At 39.9% G+C, this 26924-nt stretch overlaps 1 protein-coding gene across 4 annotated transcripts in view; it reads right to left on the bottom strand.

Moving 5' to 3' along the window:
- Positions 1-26924, bottom strand: part of MYBPC1 (myosin binding protein C1) — a 114390-nt gene that overhangs the window by 6975 nt on the left and 80491 nt on the right. For all 4 annotated transcript variants that reach the window (XM_075007537.1, XM_075007509.1, XM_075007517.1 and 1 more), the window contains 11 exons: positions 24770-24929; positions 23715-23819; positions 23354-23542; positions 20571-20705; positions 14854-15021; positions 13430-13518; positions 12128-12323; positions 11047-11186; positions 9703-9862; positions 8101-8237; positions 2175-2361 (listed from right to left, as the gene is read on the bottom strand). In XM_075007537.1, the coding sequence (XP_074863638.1) occupies positions 2175-2361; positions 8101-8237; positions 9703-9862; positions 11047-11186; positions 12128-12323; positions 13430-13518; positions 14854-15021; positions 20571-20705; positions 23354-23542; positions 23715-23819; positions 24770-24929 (1666 nt within the window). The remainder of the gene's footprint in view (positions 1-2174; positions 2362-8100; positions 8238-9702; positions 9863-11046; positions 11187-12127; positions 12324-13429; positions 13519-14853; positions 15022-20570; positions 20706-23353; positions 23543-23714; positions 23820-24769; positions 24930-26924) is intronic.

The following is a 26924-nucleotide window of genomic DNA, read 5'->3' as shown; positions in this document are numbered from 1 at the left end:
TCATGACCACAAACAAGTGCATGATGAATTCTCTTAGGCCTGATCCAAAGTAAACTGAAGCCAAAGGGAGTCTTTCTATTGATTTCAATGGTTTTAGATTAGGTTCTTTTTGAATGTAAATACTGTATGTGCAGAAAATGAAACAAGAAAATGATTACAAATTCTTACGACAAACTAGCCAGTATAGGGAATATAGCTTAAGAAACTACAAAAATATTTTAAAATTTTTCTCTGGGGAGAGTGTGCGTGAAAAATACAATAATAGTTTTAATGGAATTCTGTGTTTATATAGTTTGTCATCTTTCAAAACTTAATTCCACTAGAAATTTGTTCTTAACAAAGATTTTTACAATTTGCAATGTGAAATTTTTTCATCATGCTTGTAGATAAACAAACCTCCCCCCACGCTGTAGTAATAAATAGCCCAACTATTTGGCATTTTAAGTACAATTAATAGGACTGAAAAGGATTAAGTAAATGCTGGGGTTTACCAGAAATAAATAACATCTATGAACAGAAAATATTTCACAGACAGTAAAATGAAATAGTTTTTATTCTATTTATTTATTATTGTCAATAAAACACTTAAAAATGAAGAAACATTTCTAATGGCTGATAGTCTAAAGATGAAGCCTAAAATGCTATATGCAAAATGGTGAAAGCAGAAAATTGCAATGCACTAGTATAAGATGCTATTACTATAATTTTCATTTATTTGTATACCACACATAATATGAGTAGCATATTGTATCCATTATGTTTTTGTGACATTCCTAGGAATATGTTTAAATAATGAAACAGAGATTACAAAAACTCAGAAACAGATGAGAGAAATTCTGGTCTATTTAGAAAAACAAGTTGGTTCAACATATATTTTTGTATAGTGTACATCTGTCTACTATGATGTGCTGTCCAACTCCACTCCCACCAAACAAATGCAGTTACAGTACTGTAGCGCTTAAATTCACCAGTTATGTAACATCCCTAAGTTATAGCTTTGACCCTGCAATACTTACCTAGGAAAAATTCACTCTGAAATCAATAATGTTTTGCCTGAAAAATTACTGTGGTCTCAGGCCCTAATTTTTTACTTCTTGTAGTAACGTGGAAGTTATATTTACACACACAATGATCTGTTTCCATTGACTCAGAATTCCTTCTCTCCAGAGATCACTTTTCTTTTTGTCATTGTGCTGCATAAGCATCTGGATCAATCCTGCTGAAGCAGCATACTGAGAAGGTTCATAGAGTGTACAACCCATAAATAAGCAGATAGATGGAGGAACAGCAGCAAAATTACACATTTACAACCTTGCTATGTGCAATACCCATTGCCTTTGTCTCTCTTTCATGTAGGAAACCTGGAATGCTTATTAATGTACACATGCCAGAAGCTGCAACTGGGCAAGGGTTAGATCACTGAAAAACTGAACTGTTCTGTTCATTTTGAAGTATCCATCCCCAACCCCCATCAGAAGACCAGATACTAAGCTAGATAGACCATTGGTCTGAGCCCCTACATGTCCCCAGTTTCTACCACTGACCCCTTTGCACTCTTCCAGTTATGATCTGGTCCTTACTCAGCTCTCCCTCAACCATCCTATAGAGTCCTTCAGTTTAGCTTCCCAGTTCACTCAACCCCAATACAGCTACCCTCATGCTCCTTCAGCTTCCCTCTTGACCCACGTTTTCTTTATCCCATTAGCCCCCTTTCAGGCCTGCACAAGCCCTCCACCAGCTCTGCCTCAACTCACAGTAACCCCCATTCTCCCATCTATGATCCATACCCTCTCAACTCCACTCCAAGCCCATTCTCCCACCTTCAGCAGCTCTAATCTGGGTCCACAGTTCCACCGAGTTCTGCTCCAACCTCCTCTTCCACCTCCTTTTATTTTCTTTTGAATGATAAACTCTACTGCTGCTTTTAGTTTAACTCCTTTTGGCATCCTTTAGAGATATGCCTCCATCCAAAACAGTTCCTTGCCTGTTGCTTGTCACATGCACTGTACATCTGAGATTGTCTCAGAGTTTGTCATCACAATAAAAATGGAGGTAGAATATAGCCAACAAAGTTTTTAGAATCACCTGCCTGGCATTTGCTTATTGTACTCTTGACTCTAATGTATGCTATATCTAAATAAGGAGTGGATTTGGTCTGATCTTGGAAACCTTACCTTTCACTTCCAGTTTACATTCAACCGCTGCCTCTCCAAGTTCATTGACTGCTTTGCAGGTGTAAGTGCCTCCGTCGTAGGGGCTAGGTTTGCGGATCTCCAAGGTACAGACACCTTGATTACCAAACATTCTGTATCTTGGGTCATTTATTATAGTCACTTTGTTTTTCATCCAGCTTATTTTGGGCTGTGGTAAAAAGTGTGGACAAATATAGAACATTAAATGTTAATCTCTTTCTGTGACCTTGTATTAAAGTTGAATGATACATTAGTGATATACAATGAAAAAATACTGACTAAAAGGGAAGTTGTAGTTCATTCATAAAAATAAGTTTGGACCATATTGGCTACGTCTACACTAGCACACTCCGTTGAAGTAGCCTATTTCGAAGTAAGAACATCGAAACAGGCTATTTCGATGCATATCATCTACACATCCTCCAGGGCTGGTGCCATCGACGTTCAACATTGAAGTAGTGACAGGGAACGTCGAAAGGAGCTGCCCTGGAAGGAAATGCGGAGCATCCACACACACAAGCACTCCCGGTCGAAATAAGGGGCCAGCAAAGCCCCAAGCCGCTCCCTGAAAGGGCTCCCCCCAAGACACGAGGTCTGCAGAGCTGACAACCGGTTGCAGACCCCATGCGCACAGCATGGATCCCCAGCTGCAGCAGCAGCAGCAGCAGCAGCCAGAAGCCCTGGGCTAAGGGCTGCTGCACATAGCAACCATAGAGCTCCGCAGGGGCTGGACAGAGTGTCTCTCAACCCCTCAACGGATGGCCACCATGGAGGACCCCGCTATATCAAAGTAGCGGGATGCAGATCGTCTATACACGCCCTACTTCAACGTTGAATGTTGAAGTAGGGTGCTATTCCCATCTTCGGATAGGAATAGCGATTTCAATGTCTCACCGCCTAACATCAATTTCAACGTCAAAATAGCACATGGCACATGTAGATGCGATGCGTGCTATTTTGATGTTGTGTTGGCTACTTTGAAGTAGCTGGCTAGTGTAGACACACCCATTATGACATTGTTTTTTAAGCACAGCTCTCTGTGGCCCTTATAATTTAGCTAAATTCAATAAAGATAATATTTTTAGGTGGGGAAAAATGTAGATCATTTACATTCTCAAGGTGAACCATTTTAAAATAGAGGATTAAAAATTTTGAAGTTCTAAAACATGGTAGGTTAATCAATAAAGCTGGGGGGGGGCGGGATTCGCTGGTAACCAAGGCACAGAACTTAATCAAAACCCTTGCAAGTGAATGGTGGTTCAGAGAACACATTCAAAACATTTTTGAATTGCAATTTTACTAGGTTAGTTCCATTTTCTACTCTGGAAAGTTGGTCAAAGACAGAGATAATCTGAGCTGGGCAGGGACCAGGTGTTTGTATGGTGCCTAGCACAATGTAACCCAGATCCAGATGAGAACCCTGGGCACTACTATAATATAAATATTAATACTGATAATTAAAAATCCTTGTGTATATATTAACTAGCTCTTGTGAGTTTCTGAAGTAGCAATCTTACACATTCCGGCTATGTCTACACTACAGCAATCTTCCGGAAGAAGTTCTTCCAGAAGAGCTCTTCCGAAAAACTTCTTTTGAAAGAGCGCGTCCCCACACAAAAAAGCGGATCAAGAAATTGACTCACTCTTTCCATAAAGAGCATCCACACAGCTCCCACTCTTTCAAAAGAATGGGCTGAGAACTGGAAAATTCAGTGCCATGAGGATTACTCTTTTGAAAAAAGGGCGTCCTGGATGTCTACACACTTTTTTTCCTGAAAGAATGTTTTGGAAATAGGTGCTCTCTCTCATCTGGGAGAGGAAAAGAGCTGATGAAAGAAGTGCAGCAATCTTTTGATTTCAGATTGAAAGAGCACATTTGGGCTCTGTCTACACTAGCAAGTTCTTGCAAAAGATTTTTTGACAGAAGGGGGCTTTCAAAAGAGCCCATGGAGCATCTACACACAAAAAGCGTTCTTTCAAAAGTAAATCGGAAGAATGTGATGCTCCTTTCAAAATCATTCTTCCTTTCCTGTTTCAGGAAGAGCGGCCCCTTTTGGAAGCTTCTTTCGAAAAAAATGTGTGTAGACACTTCACAGGGCCCTTCTTTTGAAAGAACAGTCTTCATTTTCCATCCCTTGCCCATTCTTTCAAAGGGAGGGGGGGCTGCGTGGACGCTCTCTTCCGAAAGAGCAGATCACTCTTTGGATCTGTTTTTTTGTGTGTGGATGCAGTCATAAGAACATAAGAACATAAGAACATAAGAATGGCCATACTGGGTCAGACCAAAGGTCCATCAAGCCCAGCATCCCATCTGCCGACGGTGGCCAATGCCAGGTGCCCCAGAGAAGGAGAACAGAAGACAAGTGATTTATCTCCTGCCATCCATCTCCTGCCCTTGTTATGAAGGCTAGGGCACCATACTTTATCCCTGGCTAATAGCCATTTATGGACCTGACCTGCAAAAATTTATCAAGCTCTTTTTTAAACCCTAATAGAGTCCTGGCCTTCACAGCCTCCTCGGGCAAGGAGTTCCACAGGTTGACTGTGCGCTGTGTGAAGAAAAATTTCCTTTTATTAGTTTTGAACCTACTACCCATCAATTTCATTTGGTGTCCCCTAGTTCTTGTATTATGGGAAAAGGTAAATAATTTTTCTATATTCACTTTCTCCACACCATTCATGATTTTATATACCTCTATCATATCGCCCCTCAATCGCCTCTTTTCCAAACTGAAAAGTCCCAGTCTCTCTAGCCTCTCCCCATATGGGACCCTTTCCAAGCCCCTAATCATCTTAGTCGCCCTTTTCTGAACCTTTTCTAATGCCAATATATCTTTTTTGAGGTGAGGAGACCACATCTGCACGCAGTACTCGAGATGTGGGCGTACCATAGTTTTATATAGGGGAAGTATGATATCTTTTGTCTTATTATCGATCCCTTTTTTAATAATTCCTAACATCCTATTTGCCTTACTAACTGCCGCTGCACACTGCGTGGATGTCTTCAGAGAACTATCCACTATAACTCCAAGATCCCTTTCCTGATCTGTCGTAGCTAAATTTGACCCCATCATGTAGTACGTGTAATTTGGGTTATTTTTTCCAACATGCATTACCTTACACTTACCCACATTAAATTTCATTTGCCATTTTGCTGCCCAATCACTCAGTTTGCTGAGATCTTTTTGTAGTTCTTCACAATCCCTTTTGCTTTTGACTGTCCTGAACAACTTGGTGTCATCTGCAAACTTTGCCACCTCACTGCTTACCTCATTTTCTAGATCATTGATGAACAAGTTGAACAGGATCGGTCCCAGGACTGAGCCCTGGGGAACACCACTAGTTACCCCCCTCCATTGTGAAAATTTACCATTTATTCCAACCCTTTGTTTTCTGTCTTTTAACCAATTCCCGATCCATGAAAGGACCTTTCCTCCTATCCCATGACCACCTAATTTACATAAAAGCCTTTGGTGTGGGACCGTGTCAAAGGCTTTCTGGAAATCTAGGTATATTATGTCCACTGGGTGCCCCTTGTCCGCATGTTTATTAACCCCTTCAAAGAATTCTAATAGATTAGACAGACACGACTTCCCTCTGCAGAAACCATGCTGACTTTTGCCCAACAATTCGTGCTCTTCTATGTGCCTTGCAATTTTACTCTTTACTAGTGTTTCTACTAATTTACCTGGTACTGATGTTAAACTTATCGGTCTATAATTGCCAGGATCTCCTCTAGAGCCTTTTTTAAATATTGGTGTTATATTGGCCGTCTTCCAGTCATTTGGTACCAAAGTGGATTTAAAGGATAGGTTACAAACCACTGTTAGTAACTCCACAATTTCACATTTGAGTTCTTTCAGAACCCTTGGGTGAATGCCATCTGGTCCTGGAGACTTGTTACTATTCAGCTTATCAATTAATTCCAAAACCTCCTCTAATGTCACTTCAATCTGAGTGAGTTCCTCAGATTTGTCGCCTAAAAAGGCTGGCTCAGATTTAGGAACCTCTGTAACATCTTCAGCCGTGAAGACTGAAGCAAAGAAATCATTTAATCGCTCCGCAATGGCACTGTCTTCCTTGATCGCTCCTTTTATATCTTTATCATCCAAGGGCCCCACTGCTTTTTTAGCAGGCTTCCTGCTTCTAATGTATTTAAAAAACATTTTACTATAGTTTTTTGAATTTTTGGCTAGCTGTTCCTCAAACTCTTTTTTGGCTTTTCTTACTACATTATGACAGTTAATTTGGGAGTGTTTATGTTCCTTTCTATTTTCCTCACTAGGATTTGACTTCCACTTTTTAAAAGCTGCCCTTTTCTCTCTCACTGCCTTTTTAACATGGCTATTTAGCCATGGTGGTTCTTTGTTAGGTCTCTTACTGTGTTTTTTTATTTGGGGTATACATTTAAGTTGGGCCTCTAGTATGGTGTCTTTAAACAGTTTCCATGCAGCTTCCAGGGATTTTAGTTTAATTACTCTACCTTTTAGTTTCTGTTTAACTAGCTTCCTCATTTTAGTGTAATTCCCCTTTTTGAAATTAAATGCCAGAGTGTTTGACCGCTGCGGTGTTCTTCCCAACACAGGAATATTAAAAGTTATTATATTGTGGTCACTATTTCCAAGCGGTCCAGTAACAGTTACCTCTTGGACCAGATCCTGCGTTCCAGTCAAGACTAGATCGAGAATCGACTCTCCCCTTGTGGGTTCCTGTACTAGCTGCTCCAAGAAGCAGTCATTTAAGGCATCAAGAAATTTAATCTCTGAATCCCGTCCTGAGGTGACATGCACCCAATCAATATGGGGATAATTGAAATCTCCTATTATTACTGTGTTTTTTATTTTGATAGCCTCTCTAATCTCCCTTAACATTTCAGCATCACTATCACTATCCTGGTTAGGTGGTCGGTAATATATTCCTAATGCCATATTCATATTAGAGGAATGAATTGTTATCCATAATGATTCTATGGAACATTTTGATTCCTTTAGGATTTTTACTTCATTTGATTCTATATTATCCTTCACATATAGTACCACTCCGCCACCCGCACGACCTGTTCTGTCTTTCTGATATAATTTATATCCCGGTATGATAGTGTCCCACTGATTGTCCTCATTCCACCATGTTTCTGAGATGCCTATTATGTCAACTTCCTCCTTTGATATGAGGTACTCCAGTTCACCCATCTTATTAGACAGACTCCTAGCATTAGTGTAAAAGCATGTTAGAAAACTACCACTATTTATATGTCCGCCTTTCACAGACGTGGTGGATTTTTTTATGCACGATTGTTTCACATCTGATCTTGCCCATATATTATTTCCCACGTTCCCTATCTGACTAACTTCTAGGGAATCCCTGTCTATGGAGCCTCGTGTAAGAGAAGTCTCCGTCCGATCCAGGTGCTCCCCCGCACCAATCGGCTTTCCCCCACCTCTTAGTTTAAAAACTGCTCTATGACCTTTTGAAAGACGTTCTTTTGCAAGAGATCTTCTGGAAGAGCTTCTTTTGAAAGATCTCTGTAGTATAGACATAGCCTCTGTGTAGATGCTTCATGGGTTCTTTCAGAAAAGGCCCATTTTTTTCTGAAAGAACTTGCTAGTGTAGATGCAGCCTCCTGGTCAGCTGGGAAAAATACACATTTTCATTAGGTTATCTGTGGACTCATTAAATATCATAATATGCATGTTGTAGAGTAGCAAACTGAAATAGAAGAATGTGTGATTTGTTCATTGTGATACAACAAATAAATTTCAGAACCGAGAAGATCACTTACTAATCCTCACTCCCAGTGCCTTGCTCTTTTCTTTAGCCCACTCATTCTCCTCAGAGCACATGTGTGAATTATAAGACCTGGTTAAACTCTCCTTTGCCTTCACTGATGTTATTAAGAGGCACACCATACCTTTGGATTGCCTCGAACACTGCAGTTCAAAGTAGCATTGTAACCAGCTACAGCGTACGTATTAATTAAAGGTTGAGTAAACAGTGGTGGTTCAGTGAAATTAAAGTCTTCATAAATTGGATTTTTGTAGACTTTACCTATGCAATAAATACAAGATGTTAGGAGCTGTTAAACTAAGTGAAGCATTTCATACTGTAAAGAGTCAGTTTGTTCTACTTTGCATGGATTCATATACCAAGAATAAATAAAGTTCTTGATCTTTAAGGTGTTACAGGACTGCTTGCTTTTTGTGAAGTTACAGACTAACATGGCTACCCCACTGAGACTATATACCAATGTAACTCCTTTTACTGCACTCATTTTCACTAGCATCAAAGCAGAATTGAGCCTGGAAAGTTACTGTAGTCTCTGATCACACTGTGCAGAGGACTTAAAATTGCCCCTCATTGTATGAATACATGGTATTTTAATTATAATGTACATTTGCTGTGTGCATGCCTGCAATTACACACACATTTTGAACACCAACATGAATTCTGGATAGTGAGCCGGTAACAGTGATCCAGGACATGACTATTAAATGTCATCTTAATGTTCAACTGATTTCCTTCCTAATTTGTTCCATCAACAACTTGTATTTCCAAACAGCCAGTACTGCAAACTTGGGCTGGCACAGTCTCTGACAGTCTGTATGTTCTTCTGCTTTGCATTGCACAGCCCCGCTAATAAAGAGAGTCAAAAATGATCCTGTATAAAACAAAATCCAGTCAGTCTGGCTTTTTGCTGAGACTGTGTCTGCCCTTCTGTTGCTGATAGTCATAAATTATTTTCTCTGTAAACTACACTGATGCATAGAATGGACATATGGGGTTAAATACACCTTTGTGCCAAGAGCTAACACCAAGATCTATGTACCACTTACATCTTACTTAAACTCTCCCACAGGCTTTAACTGGTACATGGCCTTTAGCTGGCTCTTGGCACATGGGTGAATTAGAAGTGATAAGAAGCAATTTCTGCAGCTTCTTTTCTGACCCCCATCACATTTTAAATAGAAAACAATTCTATCTCTGCGAAATCTCTCCGAGAACTGGCAGTTTTAACCCCATATGTCACTGCTTTAGCTTCCTTTATACAACTGAGAGGCTTTTCTTTCGAGTGAGAGAAAAAAGTTCTGCATTGCCATATAGGAATGCCATTAATACTGGCTCATATTATAAGTGACTGTTGTTACCCATGCTACTAAACTTAAGGCAACTATTTTCACAGCATATTCTTTACAATAGTTTATATATAGATTACAGCAACACCTTTATTTCTACTTTAAACTATTTGAAAGCTCAGATATATAATTTGGAATTAATGTTACCATTTAAAATGAAGTGTCACCCTCCCCTGCTTTGTGGCTTGTTCCATAATTTGCAGTTATGTGTCGTGAATGCCACACACTACAAAACTGGACTGGTAGCAATACTCTCACTTTGCTCATTTAAAAGTGACTAGTCTAGGAACAGTGAACAATCAAATCATTTGTCTCTGATTTCCTTCCGCACTCTGAAACCCACTTTTCCCCTTTAAGAAAACAACTGGCAGTTAGCTAACCATCCTTTGCGATAACAGCACTCTCTGTGGTCATTGTTGCCTCCTGACTAAGGCCGCACATGTTTTCAGCGAAGATCCGGAAGTAGTACTCATTGCCTATGATGAGTTCTGTAATAGTGGCACTAGTTTGGTGATAGTGCTCAATTACAGTGAACCACTCCTGCAAGACAGAAATACAGAACTTAGTTTGCCTGCAATACACTTCATTTATCAACAGCTGTGGTTTAGAATAGCCACTGTGCACCTGAAAGCATAGGAACTTATTTTAAAAGATTTATATAGCAATAACTGAGCAAATGACAATGAATTCTAAGTTAGTCACTGCACACTGACTGGGCAATGACAGAAGGGTCTAAAGCAATTCACCACTGCACTTTGAAGGGTGAATGAAAAGCAAACTGCAATATTACAAAGGTCCTATTGAGCAAGACAAAAAAGGCGGGTTCTGCCCCTCTGATTTCATATGGCTGATGGAGGCAGTATTGCTGCAGATAAGAAAGCGACTGAAAAACAACAACAAAATTAATAATTTCCAGTGTGTCAATCTCCAGCAGTCCCGTATGTCCCAGCACTAATCTGCCTATGGGAAGTATGATCCATTGTGGTGATTTCTCATAATTTAAGAACAGTTGATAGGGTAGGAGAAGCAATGCATACATCCCAAACTAAAGATACTTGATCAGCCAGATGATTGGTTCTTAGAAGATCCTTCCCTTAGCAGTAGCAACAGTATAGGTTAAGGAGAACAGTATGTAAAGCTCACCCAGTATCATGCAACTAGAATGGGGCCAGATATCCCAAGGGCAGTAGCCAAGAGGTAATTCATTTGATAAAAGTATGATTTTGGATTAATTCTTGATTTAATTTTGAGAAATCATGTGTAATTAAAGGACACAGACACAGTGCAAGAAGCAGTTAGAAAAACCTGTTTGTTAAATATGTTTGAGGCAGTCCCAGGACAAAGTTAGAGGACAGAAACAAGTGTTCAGTGTATGTTATGGGTTTACTTTCTGTAACAAAGTCTTGTGGATGTGATTTCATCAGCTCTGAACTCCTGTGCCTTCTGGCACACTCATCTCTTGGGAACTCATACACTGTAGTGCACACTGCGTCAGGCATCTATCTGCATAGCTCTTAAGAGACCCATGTTTAGATGAAAGGCATCTCTTTAAATACCAAATTTAAATATGATCTTGGTGCAGAATATCCACCTACTGAGATCAGGAGGACAAATGCTAAAAATATTTACGTAAAGCCGAATATGACCATGACCTTTTATGTTTAAAAGAAAGAATGTGGTGATAGGCAGGATTTAAACCGAGTTAAACATATTTTGTAACATACCATACTCTTCTTGTCCGCTTTTTGAATCGTGTAGCCAGTAATGGCAGCGTTACCATTATCCTTTGGCGGTTGCCATGATAAAGCAACATTTTCTCCCCAAACATCTTCAATTTTTACAACATGTGGTGGGCCAGGGCGATCTGTAAAGATGGTATGGCAAAGTCATCCTTCCATTAAGCTTGCTGTCTGTTGCTCACTCAAAGGCCTATCTATATGTAATCTTGCACACAAAAACCAATACTAAAATAAGGTTGCAAAGTCTATCATTCAAAATTTGGGCAATCCCAGAATTCAGTTTGTCTAGGCAACCTTTAATTTGACACATTCTGATAGTCTTCATTTGCCACCATTACATTCCATTTTGTAAAACAACAAGAAGTCCTGCGGCACCTTATAGACTAGCAGGTATTTTGGAGCATAAGCTTTCGTGGGTCTTTGCCCACAAAAGTTTATGCTCCAAAATACCTTAGTCTATAAGGTGCCACAAGACTTCTTGTTGTTTTTGAAGATCCAAACTAACTTGGCTACCTCTCTGATTCTATTTTGTGGCAGTTATAAGTAAATGAAAACATATTCTTATAATGGGAAGTCTCAGGCACTATTAAGTGTTGTATATGCTACCAGTTTCACCCATAAGATGTAAATAGCTAATGTGTGCAATTTTTGAGGTATCTGTCTTTTTTCCATCATAAGCCTTTTAAAACTGGTGGTCTTTTCCAAGATATGTTTGTGAGAAATTTACTCTTGCTACAGTAGAGCTGTACCAAATCTGATTATCATTGCAACAGTAAAAATCTTCAGTGATTCTAACAAATATGGAACATAAAAATCCATTATAAACAGTGAAGTAGTGTAGGATTCTAGGGTGAGATGGGAATGTTCATGCTGGCTACTGATGGTTTATATAGAAGTCCCCAATTACACTGGCAGAGGACCTGGCTCAGAATCTCTGGCCAAATGAGCTGATGTAGAGAGGTATCATTGTATAGAAGGCTGTAACTGGATATGTTTTCCAGCACACTGGTAACATATTTTTGGAGTCTGCATTGCCAAAATACATTTTTTATTTTTCTAAACATACCAACTACTTGAATATCTATTGTAGCTTTGTCCACCAAGTTATCTACTTTCACTGTCAGGTCATATTTTCCAGAGTGGCTCCTTTCTGCCTTTCGGATAAAGATGATCGTATCGTTTTCACTGTTGCGGATGTTAATTTGGTTCTTGTCTACGGAAGCCCCATTTTTCTTCCAAGATACTTTTGGTCTTGGTCTTCCCTGTAAAAAGCCATGGAACAACTGCAATGTGCTTTTTGAAAGGAGAAAGAGGTGTTAGGCTGTCTCAAAGATGAAATAAAAAATCACCTTGAACCAGAATGATCGAAACCCTTTAAAGAAAAACCAGAGAACTCTAAATACAAGGCAATTCAAAGGCAGTCAGGTGTTATTACACTTGTTTTTCTGATGAATGTAATGGGCAATATTATGTTGTTTTCAGTGGTTCTCAGAAGCCATCGTCCCAAGATAATCAGTGTGATTCCATAGACACTAACTTGTTGATCATGCAGTGTCATTACGAGGAGACTGCCCTTCCAGAAATCACAGCTTCAGGAGTGCTGTCCAAATATGGTAAACTCAGTCCTTTCAGAGTATTTTGGTTAAGGGTTTACATCACACAGCAGTACTGTTAAATTAGCAGGAGTAGCATTTCCCATAGTACATATTGTGTTAAGCATCTGTGTATGTGCATAAGGAAAGGAGAGGGCACAGGGGTTCTTTCATTCAGAAGTGCAAGGACGCTGCAGACAAGTGTTACTGGAACAGCTAGCCTGTATTGGGATGAGGCCAGGCTATAGTCCTGCCTCCAACCAACAGAGCTAACTAACTGGAGTAGAAAGTGCAAGTTGCATCATTGGAAATGCTGGTGCAACATCGATGCTTCCTGGGACCTCTGCGAGGCTTCATTGCACAAAGACTCTTCTGGGTTGGTGAAACTCCACACCACCTCTAAACATGGTAGTGAATAAACATCACATTCCAGCTTTAGAAACTATATCTAATCTGACTATTGCAACTGTGTTGTGCTATGCTAGTGACCATCCTGTGCATAACAGCAGGTCTAGCTTGGAGACTCTGGGTATTCTGTGGACAACCACAGACAATAGATCAGCCACTGTTTGCTAGTTACAACATTTAGTTTTTGGCTGAGCACAGTCCAATATCAGAAGGCATGGAAAAAGCCATGTGGCTGGTGCCCTGACTGTTCAGGTATTTCTACTCCTGATTAAAGAACTGTCATGCACTGCCCCAGTTGTGTAACATGCAGTCCTAAAAATGGAAAGAGAAGAAACACGAGCATTAATAACTGGGCCTTTACTTCTTACCTGGAAAGGAATAACAAGATTCACAGCTTCTCCAACCCTTCGAATGTAGGTTTGTTTTAAGTGCCTTGGTAGACGGATCTTTGGAGGTTCTAAAAAAATTAATAAAAAGTATGTTTTGTGTTTTGTTTTTAACTGTAATATTGAATTCACCGATGTTGGTGAGCACCAACATTAGTAACAGACTCTATGGTTTACATTTCTCCATAGTGAGATGGGACCTGGATACCTCCATTTTAGGTTCCCAACTTAAGTTACCTTAAAGGAACCTTATCTTTTAGAAAGTGCTGCTGGGTAGGTCAGTGACGGTCTCTGTTAGTAGCACCGTAGCTTGACTGCTCTGCACATATGTCTTTAATTTATATATGCATGTTACAGAGTTTTCAAAAGCCTAGCTGGCAGAAAAGGCTTGTTCTCGCTGCAGTGAATTAACATTTTGCCTGTTAAAAAATGAATTGATCAAACGTCATAAAAAGGCAAAGTGCCAGATTGTGCTTATGTTAAGGCCCTTCTGTGATATTCCAGGGGTTCAGAAGGTCTTTATACCTGCCCTATCTGGCCAGCTGAGGATTTCCCCAGCAGAGGAGAGGGCTGTGGTGTGTATCAGATGTCCAGAATGCTCATGATCCCTGCCTCGTGTATTGGCCTCATGCATGCTAAAATGCTGTAATTTATGCTAGGCTAAACCAGCCTTCCCCCACCACCTGCTGTGCCATTTGAAAGTCAATGTACAACTAGCTACCTTTGGTCCCAAATGGATATAAAGCTATTCAAGGTAAATAAATTCACATGCTGCCAAGATAGTTGTAGAGATCCAATAGTTGACAACAAGTGGTCAAATTCAGCTATAATAATCACTAGTTTTCAAATTTCAAATGTTGCCTGTGTGATCACTGGTTAAGTCGCATAAGAAGGGAGTGAGACTGGATGTATGGGTAGCCATCTCTTTTGGGGTTACTGTTCCTTCCACTTTTTCAGATGATGAAAAAGCAAGCTATGCCTGCAGCCTGTTCTAGCTAGCATGCAGCATTGCTAATTCTTGCAATTTGTATCAGATTTGATGTGCTGTTTATTATTGTTTAAGGCCCGGCTCCTCCAGTCATGCAAATACATGAGAATCTCAACTTTCCTTAAAAGAAAAAAGCAAGCTGCTAGCCTTCTTGGCTGTGGAAAGAAGCTTGAAAACATGAGACCCAAGGCCTCAAAAAACTCACACAAACCAGAAAGCCAAAAAAACCAACAACTCATAATGCATTATTTCTAAGGAACACTCATGATTTTTGAACACAGTACTACACGGGCATGGCTTCAGCATGTGACTCCAGCGGGGCAGTGTTTTTGCAGTCTTCAACTTCCAGTGCTAGTCACGAGAAAGCTGAAAAGTTTGTGTATTGGTGAGAAAAGAGATAAACAGTAGTGTATCTTACCTACAACTTCCTTGACTAAAATAGGTTGTGGGTACAACTTAGGTTCACTGGGACCAGCAGCATTCACAGCTTTGACTCTCACAAAAATTCTGGAATCAGTTGGCAGGTTAGTGATGGTGAACCGTGTTTTATCTGTCAGCTCTGGGTTAGCCACTATCCATTCTTCCGCTGATTCAGGAAAAAGAAAAAAGGAGAGGAGGGAATTACAAAATTATACTCAAAATTACTTCTCCATCAAGAAAACTTACATTAGACTGGGCAAATGAACAGAAACTGTTGCTGATTAACCGTTTTATTGTCTAATAATGCTGTCATCTGACACTAATTTGTATTAATACAGGGAAACATTTGTAAGATAATCAACATTATCATTTTCAAAAAATTAAAAGTAAACATGTGCACAATCATTAGAGAATGTAACCATAGAAATCCATTAAAGGTGTATTGATCAAATATAACAGCATATTGAGTGTCATTTTCAAAAACACTCAACATTGGCTTAACTTTGCTTCTGTGAAGTCAATGGGAAATTTATCATTAATTTCAGTTGAAGCACAGTTACACAAGCAGTGAGTACTTTTAAATATCTCACCTGTCCTATATAGATAATAATTGCACATAGTTAGCTGTTTATAAAGTGTAATTTTCTGTACAGTGCTCTTATGTGTATGATGGGGTCAGTTATATTTACTTACAGTTGTAGAGTGTTCTAAGATCCAAATAAGGACAAGGTGCTTTATATGGTCTAATTGTATTCTATTGTTACCCCTAATGGTAATTAACAAAGTATTTATTACTTAGCTACTTTCAAATTTTAATCAATAGGTCTGCCAAGGAGAAAAAAGATCTCTCCTTGTCATTTTAGGAAAAAAAGGACAAGACTGAGCAGAGTTCATCTCATGATTTCAGTGTTTTCAGTTCTTTTACTTTGCTGTAATATAGTCACATACAATTAATGGATCCATTGCAAAATTATATATTTTTAGAAAAGCACAGGTTACATATAACATGATTTTCCCATCCTTCTTCTTCTGCCCTCCACCCCAAAATCTGGATCACTTTAAGATTACTAGCTTTTTGCCATTCAGAGTCAGATTTCTTTAGTAACAAGAATAGTTACACTGCTATAAATGTTAGTGCATTGGAAAATTACTACGGAACATTTTTGGGATATGTTTTTATAAACATAGGACCCACTTTTACGAAGGGATAAAACACAGTCCTGTTTAAAACTTTTCCTTTCAGCTAATATAAGAGGGTTAGGGTCAGGGTCTCAGTTTCCTGATTCTTTCCCTATCATCTGAATGTTCCTAGATTTTTCTGTGGGTAAATGCATCTGCAGGTTCTGGAGGTTAATGCCCCCACATTTCCCCCTTCCCCATGCCTCCCCCCAAAAAAAAAAACCCCAGATATTTGGGTATCTAGGAAATCTCTCTTGGTGTGGATAGGAAAGTTTTACAACCTTCATTGATTACTGTACCTTCCAGATCACAAGTTGCCTCCACCAATTCATCACACAGATCTGCCGATATACCTTGTGAGAATCCATCATTAAAATTAATCAGACACCCACTTTCACACAGGAGAATTGTCAGTGGTTAGCATTTCCTGTTAGTAATTATACATAGATAGGTACTGCTCTCTGAAGATTCAGAGGAACCTGTAGGGTGATCAGGGAGTTTGCAGGCAAAGTGCATCCGGTGTGAGGGATATTCCCCAGAAAAAGCTGGTATAAGTAGTATTCTTCCAAGTAAGCAGAGTAATTTAACTGGCTTCCTCCATTGTTTACTAAGACCAAGGCTCCATCCACAAAGTAAGGTGGAAGAACGAAGAAAAAAGAACCACAATTGACCCAAACAGGATAACTCAAGGAATTTTTCATTGCACAATCTTCTCTCTGGGTCAGGTACCCATTCTTCTTCATACCACTTCTTTGCTGTCTTCAGTTCTATCACCTGGCCAGGGTGCTTTGTATCTGAATCTCTCAATGACATGGAAAATGCATCTGGGTATTTAAACCCATGAGCATCAGGGCATTTGTTTCACTCCATAAAAACCCTAAGTGGCTCCAGAAAGAGTCCCTCATAGTGACCAGTTTGCACTCTGATTAGAACAGCAAGGAGGACTAATCATATTTGGTTGAACATCTTATCCCTCAAACTACATGTGAGTTGGCAGAACAGGACCCCTACTCTGGGCCAGCTGTGATTTGGAGGTGTTTGAGAGCTTCTATTCAGGGTGATCATGGAGATGGCTAATGGGGAGAAAGAGAATCTCTTCTGAATTATTTATGGTGCTCAGGGAAAAGGTGGCAGGTGGGACAGAAGAAATGGGGGTGGAGGAATTGATCAGAGCCATGAAAAGGGGAAAGAAAAGGGGAAAAAAAGGTGTCTGGGATGAGAAATGGAGCAAGAAGGGAAAAGGAAATACAGTACTAAAGAGGAAGGAATGGAGAAAAAGTGTATTGAGAAAGGGAAGACAACAAATAAAGTGAAGGATTGAAAAGGAGAGAGATCATATTTAACTGAGGGGAAAGAAAGAAGAATAGCAGTATGCAAGGATAAAGTTAATTTAAGGTAATCTTCAAGGCTGCATTTCTGTTACAACTGTCCTGGCCCTAGACTCGTTGACTCTGTAATTCCCACAATTTTTAGGAAATCCATTCTTTTGTAAATGGGGCATGGATGGGATGATAAGGATCTCTGCCAATTCAACTGAAACTCTTGTAAGCTGATAAATGCTAGCTTTCAGAATAACCCAAGGTCTAAGCTGTTCTGCTGGCCCTTTGGTTGGATGAATTTCAACTATTGACAACAAAAACTCATTAGCTAATCCTGAGATGACACAAATAACTATAGTACTGAGGTTTTATTCCTCTAGGAATGATTGTATTTCTCTCCCTGCCAAGGAGTAAGCAGAGAAAAGCCCCTCTCCCATTTTTTTAAGGAGAATCAAGATGGATATTAAAGGCTGGCTGTATAATAGGATCTCCTGGTTTCAAATGTGTTCCCTGTCACCACAGTGCAAGTCCAGGTCTTGATATTCATATTAATGGTCCAGTTCTGCAATCAATACATGTGGATGCAACCTTACATCTATATGGGACTCAATGGAGTCTCTGAATGGCTCCTAGGATCCATCTGTGTGGATTCAGTTGCAGAATCAGGCCCCACCGGTGAAATAAAGGTTTCTGGGGTTACAAATAAATGCCAGTGACACTTGTAAAGCTATGTATTTCAACAATTTCTTCCTTTTTCCTATAAGCAACCCGTGATTATCCCTAAAAATATCATTGAAAAACTCTAACAATACCACATTCAAGGGTAAGAAAGAGTCAACATACCACTGAATGGATAAACACGAAGTGGTCTAAAATGGCAGAATCAGACAATACAAAGAATGAAAGATACAGTAATAAAGGACCTTGAAATGCTTAAGAATTATTAAACATTACAGAAAAATTAGTCTGAGGGACAGCAGACACCAGAAAAGATAGACGAGAACACTGAATGAAACTAAAACGGATACACAGTAAGTTAAATATCTATTTATTTGTATTTTCTATAAAGCTTGCTTCCTCAATGTTATGGTAAAATATATACATAAATAATTTTGATTGTGTATATATCATTGTATATGTATATATGTGAGGCATATATAGTGATATACAAACACACACAAAAATCTATGTAAAATACATTGTAATCATTGTATTTTATCAGAGGTGGGTAACACCAAAATGACAGATTCAACTGTCATTTTGTTGTATCTTCTTATGTTTTAAACCTATCTGAAAGAAAAAAAGTAAATAATTTGCTCTGTTTGACAGGTATACAAGGATCTTTGGACTGCTGCCGCTTTAAATGTATAACTGAAACATTCCTCTTAATGCTATTGCTGGTATTATAATAAATAATGTATTTAGCCTCTGATTGAATTAAAGAGAATTCCTCATGCTGTTCTGGAGAGAGCTACATTGTACTGAGACCATAAGGCCATATTATATTCCTGCTTTTTTTTTTGCGCCCAACATTTCTCTTCATTTCAATAGGAGTTACCTTCTTAGGGCAGAGTTTTCTACAGTTTATTAATAACATCCCTGCCTGGGCATTTGAAATATCAAAGGAAAATATGAATGTCTCATGTATGTTCCACTTTTGTATCTAATACTGCATATTTCCCATTTCCAGACCTTCCCCTAATTCCATCCTTCCATACCTGAAGGAGAATTCTTCCTATCATTCCAGTTGTGTTTGCCTTTATGTCAAACGCTCAGGGCTTCTGAGCTTCTTCCGTTCTTTTCCCTGTTCCTGAAGGATTTTTAGCCCAATCCTACAAGGTGCTTAGGGCTTCCTCAGAGGTACTGACAGCCCTTTACTGCCACTGACTTGACTGAAATTTAAAGGTGTTTAGTACCTTGCAGGATCTGGCTGATTTTCTGTGTTTTTTTTTTTTCCAAGAACTATGGGGATGTTTGAACCCCCACATACTTTCTTTTTGAAGATCATATATTCTATCCTGTGCAGCTCCTGCCTTCAGGCTGAATCCTACAGACATACTCATGAAAAACTCACATTGATTTAAATGCCCAAACTGGCCTTCATTTATAGAGTCTTGTGTAAGAAGGCTATGCTACTATTTAGATTTACAGCACAGCTAACATCACAAATGGCAAAAATGAAAAAACCTGTACTACTATTCATCAAAATTTGCATATTTTCTGGCAGAATCATTCCCCTTGATGCCCCAGAATTAGTCATTTGGGAAGCCCGCAATGGCTGGAATCTGCTTATTCCACTGTGTCAAGTTTTGCTTACCCAGTCCAGATGTCACCAGCCTTCGTTGCTTTCTGTACCACACTCCTTTTCTATGTCCACTCATCAGAAAGCTTCTGCCAAGTATGTAACTGGGAAACACTGAGGTTTTGCTATTGGATCACTATACACAGTAAAACTATTGGTTGTATGATATATATTGTTTTCATTTATCTGTCCCCTATTATTTTCTTCTACTTATTTACTTTTCTTTCCCAAGTTTCCACCTTTGCATGCCTCCTATCCGCTTACACGTTATTATTTCCAAATAAAAAATCCTGTACACAAGCACTCCCAAATCTAAATTTCATGTCTTGGACCATTTCTATATGATATCATGACACAGCCCATGACTGTCTGTTCTGTGTGTGCAAAAGTGGTATGCGAGGAAGACACTGTTGATTCCAAACAAAGAGAAGCCCTTTAGTTAGTGTTTTAAACAGGTTTAAGATACTAGATATAGTCTGTCCAATCTCCTATGAGAGTGGACTTAATCCAAAACAAGTCAAATGTGGATTTCCAGTTTCCTCCATTGGCCAGCTGGGGGGTTCATTTACCTTTCTTTTCCTTTTCCCTATCCATCCAAACATTTAATCTCTCTGTGTCTTCAGGCAGCAAGAGTGCTGTGGAAGCTCCTGAACAATGACCTCTTGCACAATCAGCACACTTTACAGCCCACAAACCACTAGACTAACTGGATGTTGTTTCAAAATGCCAGATCAAATATAGGACAGATAGATGCACAGTAATGGGAAAGGCGCCTGAGCGAAACAAAATAGCTTGAGAATTCTGGCTAACTCCTTCCTTAAAGCAGGGACATTTAGCTCTCAAGGCGGAAAAGTGGGGCAAGTCTCACCTACTTTAAGCATGAGGAGCCTATATTTATTAGTTATTGTCACTTACTTCCTTCAAAGCAGTACTCTATAACATAGCCATCTAAACCTGCTGCTCCAATGTGGTCTGGTGGACGCCACTTCATTGTAACAGTGGTATCAGTTACTCCATCAACTGCCAGGAGAGTTGGTGGACTGGTGACAGCTAAAAATAAAAAATTTGTATTAGTGTTAAAATGTACACTTGTGATACACAGCAACGGGGAACCTTCTGCTTGTTCCCCAAAGTGGCAACACAGATTGTAGGGTGTAGATACTGAAGCGCTGAAGGCTTTATTTCTCACTGTTATGAAAGGCATGTATTTTTTTCTGTCCCAGTAACAATTAAGCTACACCTGCTCAGTAAATCTGATAGTAGCTGTCCTCTACATGCTTCCAGAACTTCCATCTAGTAGGCGTTGAAGCAGTGGTGTGTATTTGGATAGATAAGGAGATACTCAAGACCACAGGATTATTACTCTCAGAAGAGGAGAGGTCACTACAGCAGCAGCAGCACTCTCTCCCTTTGTAAAAGGCAGCAAACCCCTGCTGACAGAGGCAGATTAAGATATATTGAGACCCTGGGTACAAAGAACATTTGGGCCCCCCATACCCTGGGGAACCAGGGTTATCAGATCCAGAGGGCAAGGCACCCACAGCCAGGCCTGCTCATGTTTTACCATGAGTGCAGTAACCTTGGTTAGGCATTGAGCTGTGGCACCAGGGATGCACTTCATGGAGTTGATGACCTAATAAGCTCCCCTGCTATGAAGTGCAGGCCATGCTGATGGCACCAGCCTCTACCCAGTGGAAGGCTGAGGTGGGCCTTGCCCCAAGGTCCCACTTCTGGCTCTTCTTTTCCCTGAAGTTCTGGACAGGCTGGAAGTTGGAGTCTGGCAGTATTAAGAGCTGCTCAGGAAGCCTGGGTTGCTGTGCAGAGCCCCAGAACCTGAGGATATTTTAATGCTTGCTCAGTTTTTTTGAAAATGCAAAGGTCCATGCTAGGGCTAAATATTATTACGAAAGGAGGAAGTGTAACCACCAACAAGCAGAAGTGAACCAGGTACCTCGGGAGCTTAGTACATGAACCTCTACAGCCTCAGATAAAAGCCATTTGGCAGTCAGCTGAGTTGTAGCAGAGGCTTATTTTTTTTCTCTGTAATGTAAGTGGTCCAAGTGCCACAACATGGAACAATGAACCACACCTGGTAGATGTGTTAGTTACATAAGCTTGAAAGAAATCAGCTGTCGTAAGAACAGCCATACCAAAGGTCCATCTAGCTCACTATCCTGTCTTCCAACAGATGTTCTAGGGGGAGTGAACAGAACTGGTAATCATCACAGTGAGCCTTCTCCTGTCATCCATTCCCAGCCTCTGACAAACAGAGGCTAAGGACACCATTCCCACTCATTCTGGCTAATAGCCATTGATGGACCTAACCTCCATGAATTTATCTAGTTCTTTATGAACTCTGTTTAACTCCTGGTCTTCACAACATCATCTGACAAAGGGTTCCAGAGGCCTGCTATGCACTGTGTGAAGAGCAACTCCCTTTTGTTAGTTTTAAACCTGCTGCCCATTAATTTCATTCAATTTCAGATGAGTCACCTAAAAAGAATGGCTCAGGTTTGGGAATCTCCCTAACATCCTCAGCTGTAAAGACCAACGCAAAGAATTTGTTTAATTTCTCCGTAATGGCCTTATCATCTTTGAGTGCTCCTTTAGCATCTCAATCATCCAGTGGCCCCACTGATTGTTTAGCAGGCATCCTGTTTCCGATGTTCTTAAAAACATTTTGCTATTACTTTTTGAGTTTTTGGCTAGCTGTTCTTCAAATTCCTTTTTGACTTATCTTATTATGTTTTTACACTCAAGTCAACAGAGTTTATGTTCCTTTCTATTTTCCTCACTGGGATTTTACTTCCACTTTTTAAATGATTCCTTTTTATCTCTCATGGCTTGTTTTACCTGGCTGTTAAGCCATGGTGACACTTTTTGGTACTCTTATTGTGTTTTTTCTTTTTTTTTAAATTTGGGGTATAAATTTAAATTGGACCTCTATTATGGTGTTTTTGAAAAGTTTCCATACAGTTTGAAGGGATTTTACTTTTGGCTCTGTACCTTTTAATTTCTGTTTATATAACCTCCTCAATTTTGTATAGGTCCCCTTTCTGAAATTAAATGCCACAGTGTTGGGCTGTTGAGGTGTACTCCCCATCACAAGGATGTTAAATTTTATTACATTGTGGTCACTGTTTCCAAGTGGTCCTGTTATATTTACCTCTTAGACCAGATCCTGCACTCCACTTATGCCTAAATCAAGAATTTCCTCTCCCCTTGTGGGTTCCAGGACTAGCTGCTCCAAGAAGCAGTGATTTAAGGTATCAAGAAATTATCTCTCTGAATCCCATCCTGAGTTGATGTGTACTGAGTCAACATGGGGATAGTTGAAATCCCCCATTATTACTGAGTTTTTAATTTTGATAGCCTCTCTGATCTTCCTTAGTATTTCATAGTCACCATCACCATCCTGGTCAGGTGGTCAGTAATATATTTCAATATGAAGTTTGTAGCGCATGATATTGAGCCAGTCAGCATGCAAATATTGCTATTTTAATTTTAGCCAATTTTTATTAATTTTTCTATGGAATACACATAGGGACCAAGACTATCACTGATCCTACTCTCTCATGAATCATAAAAAGAAGACATTTCAAGCAAAAAGTTAAGAAGTTTGAATATGGCTCTTTAAAATTTTGCGCACAATCCATTTGTTCAAATGAGCACATACTCCTATCTTCTTGTTTACTTACCCAAGGGAACAAAAGGCTTTGAAGGCATACTTGGTTTGGAAATTCCTACTGCATTGACAGCAAATACACGGACCTCATAAGCAACACCTTCAATCATCTTCTTTGGTTCAAATGTCGTTTCTTTACACAGGTCAAAATTCAGTCTCATCCACCTTGAACTTTGTTTCTTTTTCCTTTCAATGAAATATCCTATTGAACAAACAATTGTGTTAACTTAAATATGGGATGAGAAATTGTAAAATAAGATACAAAACCAAAACAAATGCTGTGTTTTTGACTTGCTAGTACACCCATTCTGGATGCGTTCACTTCCATTGGCCATACTATGTATGATACAATCAGATAAAGGAAATGCCCTTACCTAAGACAGGGGACCCTCCATCATAGGCTGGAGGTTCCCAGTTCATAACACACCAGTCTTCACCCACCTCAGTCACATTTGGTGCAACGGGAGGGTCAGGAATATCTGTTGCAAACAAAATAAACTTATCTTTTAATCAGAAGAAAATGAGCCATTAAAAAGGTTTTTTTCTAAAATAAAATAAAGGAGGACCCATAATGCTGTGAAATAAACAAAATAAAAATCACAATTTTTAAAGTGGAACCAGATTTTACCCTGAATACGAGATTAGGAGCAGTTTTTAAAGGCCGACGAAACGTATCATAGCACTCAAGACTGGAAGTCAGGAAGGTATAGTTTTTGTGACTAGATACATGGTGGGAAGAAAACTTCAGAATATACTGGAGATGAAAATCCTGTCCTGAATGCTATAGGCATGTGAGTTTTGGTGGTTAGCTCAAAGATAGCTCCTACTTTGTGAACCCTTTCAGCTAATTTGGAGTAACCTCTTCGTAGGGAGGAAGGATGATCTAGTAGTGGCTAGAGTACTAGGCTATGGTTGTGATATCCCAGTTCACTTCCCTACTTTGCTACAGGCTTTCTGTGTAAACTTGGGCAAGTCACTTATTTCACTGTGCCTTAGTTCCCCCTTGGTAAAATGATGATAAAGGGCTCCTCTATGTCACATAGGAGTTGTGAAGATAAATACAGAAATGGTTGTCAGGTGTTGTGTGTCAAAATACTATGGAAATGGGAGTCGTGTAAGTAGTTTAGATAAATCGTTAGGGAGGCTAAACACTGCACAGAAGATAGTTCAGATATTTCTCTCACTGTATATGATAAATCCCTCTTAGGCTCTAAAAGAGGTCTGTCTACAGGAGGATAGGATCTAGAATGCCAAACTCTGAGGTGGGTCACAAAACAGACTAGCCCATAAAAATATAAAAGACTCACATGGGGGACAAAAGCTGACTACAGGTGAGGTATTTCTTCTAAAAGTAATTATTGAAAAGTGAAGTAGATATCATAAAATCTGCCAGTTTGGCATTGTGGCCTTGTGCATTAGAATGACTTACCAACCACCTTGATGTTGATCTGAGCTGCATCTTCTCCAGCCTCATTCTTTAGCATTATTTTGTAGGCACCAGAGTCATCCCTCTCGGCTATATCAATTACCAAACAGCTGTTGTCTGGGTATGTTTCTGCCCGTATTCTCCCACCTGTCTCCATGATCCACTAGGAATCAAAGTGGGGGAAGGGGAAACAGCATTTTCTGACTCAAGAACCAGAATGGACAAAAATAAAACCAAAGTACAATACAGTACACTTAAAGGCAAGGACTTTTCAGAACAAACGTAGGAATGAGCTTTACGTTTAGAGCTCAAAGTTTCAACCACTTAAAAGCATAAAAGGACAACAAAATAAGGGACGTGTATGGATCCTTTCAGGGTTTCTGAGCCTTGACACTACCATTAAAATTTTCGAAGGAACACACAATTTGAACATGTGGGTCTTGTCAAAGTCAATGAGAGCCATCTGGTTCCATCTCTGCATGTCACATTTAAATATGGGGTTGGGAAATGTGGCGTGTTAGATCTATCTGTGGCCAAATAGTTCCATGTGATATTTTACATTGTGTCACTGTAACAAGTTTGCCTGGCTTGTTGTTTCACAACAAACTTGAACACGAGCTAAGTTATAGCTTCCTGTCAAAATCCTGCACTACTTGCAGTTTTACATAGTGTAAAAAACAGATATAGGCTACGTCTACACGTGCAGCCAACATCGAAATAGCTTATTTCGATGTTGCGACATCGAAATAGTCTATTTCGATTAATAACGTCTACACGTCCTCCAGGGCCGGCAACGTCGATGTTCAACTTCGACGTTGCTCAGCCCAACATCGAAATAGGCGCAGCGAGGGAACGTCTACACGTCAAAGTAGCACACATCGAAATAGGGATACCAGGCACAGCTGCAGACAGGGTCACACGGCGGACTCAACAGCCAGCCGCTCCCTTAAAGGGCCCCTCCCAAACACAGTTGCACTAAACAACACAAAAGATACACAGAGCTGACAACTGGTTGCAGACCCTGTGCCTGCAGCATAGATACCCAGCTGCCGCAGAAGCAGCCAGAAGCCCTGGGCTAAGGGCTGCTGCCCACGGTGACCATAGAGCCCCGCAGGGGCTGGAGAGAGAGCATCTCTCAACCCCCCAGCTGATGGCCGCCATGGAGGACCCAGCAATTTCGACGTTGCGGGACGCGGATCGTCTACACGGTCCCTACTTCGACGTTGAACGTCGAAGTAGGGCGCTATTCCTATCTCCTCATGAGGTTAGCGACTTCGACGTCTCGCCGCCTAACGTCGAAGTTAACTTCGAAATAGCGCCCGACGCGTGTAGACGCGACAGGCACTATTTCGAAGTTGGTGCCGCTACTTCGAAGTAGCGTGCACATGTAGACGCAGCTATAGTGTTTGTGTTTTTGACTGTGTTACGTTATGCTATACGTTTTAGATTACGTGAACCCCTGTGAAGCAGAAGGCTTGAAGCTGTGAACCAAAAAACACAACAGTTTCACAGAATAGAAACTAAAAGCTTTAGAGGAGCCAGTTAACAAGGTAAATCACTTTAGATGTGCAATGTAACTTCTATTTAAAATGTACTATGTAGCTGCTGTTCAGATAGATTACAGGAAGAACAATTTTGCCACTGCTGGATAATTCTGTGTTAATTAGCAGGTCAGGCTATACAGACAGAGTGGTTCCATTTAGCTTTTTCCATGAATCCACATTCTAAAAGTAGTACATATAATGTTTGGCTCAGTTCTCCAAATGACCATGGAAGCTGGATTTTATGTTCATACAGAAACATGTACTTCTGAAAAGGGGAGGATCGTGCAGGCTACTCTACACTGTGTCTGATTCATTCCTGCCCTTTGTATTTTATGCACAGGAAGGCCATTTCCTCTATCTGAATAACTGTAGTTAGTCAATCCTGTTCCAAAAGAACACCAAATGGAAACCATATATTTTGCATATCAAGCTTACTCTTCTCTTTGGAATCAGAATTACAAAGATACAATGTAGTTGAGCAAGTGTTTCCTTATTATACTTTGCGTGAGTGACAGCCATAAAACAATTAAACCAGAATGACTCACCATGATGACAACTATTTTTGATGAAAAAGACCCTTCACCAAACTGTAGAAATATGCAAATACTAAAACC

Source organism: Carettochelys insculpta, chromosome 1 (assembly GCF_033958435.1).
Source record: "Carettochelys insculpta isolate YL-2023 chromosome 1, ASM3395843v1, whole genome shotgun sequence".
Classification (NCBI taxonomy): domain Eukaryota; kingdom Metazoa; phylum Chordata; order Testudines; family Carettochelyidae; genus Carettochelys; species Carettochelys insculpta.
This window is presented reverse-complemented; position numbering and strand designations above follow the sequence as displayed.